The sequence below is a fragment of the Trachymyrmex septentrionalis genome, unplaced genomic scaffold (genome assembly GCF_001594115.1).
Source record: "Trachymyrmex septentrionalis isolate Tsep2-gDNA-1 unplaced genomic scaffold, Tsep1.0 scaffold139, whole genome shotgun sequence".
Lineage (NCBI taxonomy): Eukaryota > Metazoa > Arthropoda > Insecta > Hymenoptera > Formicidae > Trachymyrmex > Trachymyrmex septentrionalis.
In genome coordinates this window covers 168,946-172,534 of record NW_017304533.1, presented here as the reverse complement: position 1 = coordinate 172,534, position 3,589 = coordinate 168,946, and the positions used below count along the sequence as shown (strand labels likewise).

Genomic DNA, 3,589 nt, shown 5'->3' with positions numbered 1-3,589 from the left:
TTAAATTGTTTTTTTTTTTTGGTTGCCAACACTTTACTGCACAAATTCAAATCTTGCGTTAATTTTGGGACACCCTTTATAAAGCATCTTTAATGTACACTAGGTAATTCAGTGTAGTATAAGTGACCAAATTTATTAGGGGGATAATTTATAAATAAGTTTCCGCCGTTTTTTTATCAAAAATTGGGCATTTATTGTGAAAGAACGGTACCTAATGTTTTATTCGAAGTATTGTCCATCGCTAGCCACTACTTTTTCCCATCTTTCTGGCAGCATATGGATACCGCGTCGGAAAAACGCTTCATTTTTTGAAGCTATCCACGAATCGACTCAATTTTTGGTATCTTCATATGATGTGAAGTGTTGCTCAGACAGGCCATGCGCCATCGATCGAAACAGGTAGTAATCAGAAGGAGCAATGTCTGGTGAATACGGCGGGTGGGGTAAAACTTCTCAATTGAGTGTTTCCAAGTAGGTTTTGACCGGCGCCGCAACATGTGGACGAGCATTATCATGCAGAAGAATAATAACTTTGTCGTGTCTGGAGTAGTAGTGGGCGCGTTTTTCCTTGAGTGCTCGGCTCAATCTCATCAATTGTGTTCGGTAGAGAGCCCCAGTAATGGTTTCGTTCGGTTTGAGCAACTCATAATAAACGACACCTAGCTGATCCCACCAAACACAACATGAGCTTTTTCCCATGAATGTTCGGCTTGGCTGTCGATGTTGAAGCATGGCCAGGTGGTCCCCATGATTTCTTCTTCTTTGGGTTATCGTAGTGGATCCATTTTTCATCACCAGTGACTACACGATGCAAAAAACCCTTTCGTTTATGCCTGGCAAGCAGCATTTCACATGTGAAAAATCGGCGTTCAACGTTTCTCGGCTTCAGTTCTGGAACCCAATTTCCTTGCTTTTGAATTATTCTCAACGATTTTAAGCGATGTGAAATTGCTGGTTGAGTCACTCCTAATGTAAGTGCAAGTGCTTCTTGCGTTTGGCACGAATCTTCATCCAATAATGCTTCCAATTCCGCGTCTTCGTACATTTTCGGCCTTCCGCTACGTTCTTTGTCTTCGACGTCAAATTCACCGTTCTTCTTAAACTTTTGAAACCACTCACGACAACTTCGCTCACTTAAGGCAGCCTCACTATATGCTTCTACAAGCAATCGATGCGCCTCAGTTGCAGATTTCTTCAAATTAAAGAAGTAAATCAAAAGCTCCCGCAAATGATGCTTATTCGGCTCAAAACTCGACATTTTCGCACGAAAAAAGATATAAGATGCTGATGCAAAATCGCTAATATTTCAAGGTTATGTTCTTGCCAGATGTCCAACCTTACGATATGACGTTTTGTGAGCTGACAATTTTAACTATAACATACTGGTAGCGCCATTGTTTGTCAAACGGCGGAAACTTATTTATACTCCCAATACCATAATATTTCTAAATTTGAAGGGGATTTGATTTTGCTTAATTATGAATGAAACAGAAGTTTGACGCATTGAACATGTATGGATAATGATTTTTAGATGCGAAGCTCTAGATTTTAGAATATCAAAGTCTCAGAAAAAAATCTTAAAGCGGATGACTAAATTTTTGAAGAATGAATTAACGAAGGACAATGTTGGAGAAGGTACGGCCGAAGATCAACGAGATAATATAGGTAAAATTTTTAGAATATTTTGATCTGTGTATAATAATGATTGTATTCAATAGAACAGCTTTATAATTATTGTAAGATTTTTAATCTTTTGTGGTCATACTTCTTAAAAGTTCTGTAATGGTCACACCGAGATCAAAATGACTCAAGAGCGCATTTAACCGATTGCGTATTTATTTTTTTTTCTATGAAGTAAATAAAATTATTGATTAAATGCACTCTGGGATTATTTTAACCCCAGTGTGATTATAAAGAGATTATAAGGGTTAAATATAATTGGTTCGTACATTTACAAGTGAAGAACTAGGGTAAAAAGTTATTAAGGAATTTTGTAATAATTGCTTTTTCTGCTGAACATGAGCCAGTGACATTCGCGGATAGCTCACTAACTTTATAATATTTATAGACATAAGCAACGAAGAAGCATTAAATTATTCTAAACATCTAAAGAGAGCACAGAAAAATGAATCTCAGATCAATGTTTCGTCTGTTGACGATGAAGTCGACGAAAGATTGTCTATCAATCTAATGAAAACAGAAACTCAAGAGAATTCTACTTTTGTATCAAATAGCAGTCAAGCACAACTAACAAATGCCAATAGCAAAAATAGTTTGCACATTAGAAATGAACTCGTCGATATAATACCTTGCAAAAAGGCGAAGGTCTTACGCATAGAGCGTAAAAAAAATAAGTTGCTGGCTCAAGGTAAATCGCAGAGCGAAATTGAAAATATCATGAGAGAAAGGAAGCAACAGAATTGCATTAAAACTGTGGAGGAATTATTCGAAGAAGTGTACACTGGATTGAAGAAGTTGGAGGTAAAATGATGTCATTGATTAAACTCTAAAATCGTTATTACTTATTTTGTCAGATGTTTCCTAATTCTTTATTACTTGTAGAATAATATTCTTTCTTATTTATTATATGCATCTCGGTATGGTCCTCTTTTCTCCAATTTTTATGAAAGAAAAGTAATAAAACAAATAAAAAGCTTGATTATAGTAAATATTTGTTAAATAATGCTATTTTATATATAATGCTGCCTCTATGTCGAACGCTCAACATATATGTTTAATTACATTGCGAAATTAATCTATATTATTTTTTCATCACTCGTTTTTCCGATCTGTTTATAAACCAATTACAACTAGTTCACATGTAAACATTATAAGAAGAACGACCGTGTATGAATAAATCGAATAAAGTAAAAAACGTCGAGCGATCAAAGTTAGATGTTACGAATGTATTTAATCAATTTTTTGTTCCAAATGTGATTGCGCGCCGATAATTGTCGGACTTTCAACACAATCATTATGAAACGTTTAATAATCCTTTCTAAATAAAACCCCTAAAAAGCCTTGAAGCCTTGAAGCCTCAGTGGTCGAATTGGCTAAGACACTCTTCCCGGCAAGTTGAGAGGTCCCAGGTTTGAACCCTGGCTGAGGTAATATTTTTCGCAATAAATTTCTTTCCGTTTTTTAAGGGTTTTATTTAGAAAGGATTATTAAAGGTTTCATAATGATTGTGTTGAAAGTCCGACAATTATCGGCGCGCAATCACATTTGGAACAAAAAATTGATTAAATATATTCGTAACATCTAACTTTAATCGTTCGGCGTTCTTTACTTTATTCGATTAGTTCACATGTATTTTATAGAGATAATTATTCGTTTCCTTGTCCAGATAAAGTTTTATATTAAGTTATTTACACTTTAAGTTGAGACTGGTTCGAACTGCACCGATGAGTTCCGAATATCGAAAAACTTCGAAAGAATCTTATGAGCTTTATAAAAAGTATCAAAATACAATACATGGAGTATCACCTGAGAAGCTCACAGAGCAACGTTACACGAGATTTCTCGTGAAGTCGCCTCTGCAGGTAATTTATAGATTTAAATTATCTGACAGTTATTTGTTATGCGATAA

At 35.2% G+C, this 3,589-nt stretch overlaps 1 protein-coding gene across 4 annotated transcripts in view; it reads left to right on the top strand.

The window, feature by feature from the left end:
- Positions 1-3,589, top strand: part of LOC108745371 (arginyl-tRNA--protein transferase 1) — a 13,486-nt gene that overhangs the window by 5,900 nt on the left and 3,997 nt on the right. For 3 of the 4 annotated variants that reach the window (XM_018481497.1, XM_018481501.1, XM_018481499.1), the window contains exons 4-6: positions 1,532-1,665; positions 2,069-2,481; positions 3,381-3,542. In XM_018481497.1, coding sequence (XP_018336999.1) covers positions 1,532-1,665; positions 2,069-2,481; positions 3,381-3,542 — 709 coding nt within the window. The remainder of the gene's footprint in view (positions 1-1,531; positions 1,666-2,068; positions 2,482-3,380; positions 3,543-3,589) is intronic. The other variant, XM_018481500.1, reaches the window with a different exon arrangement.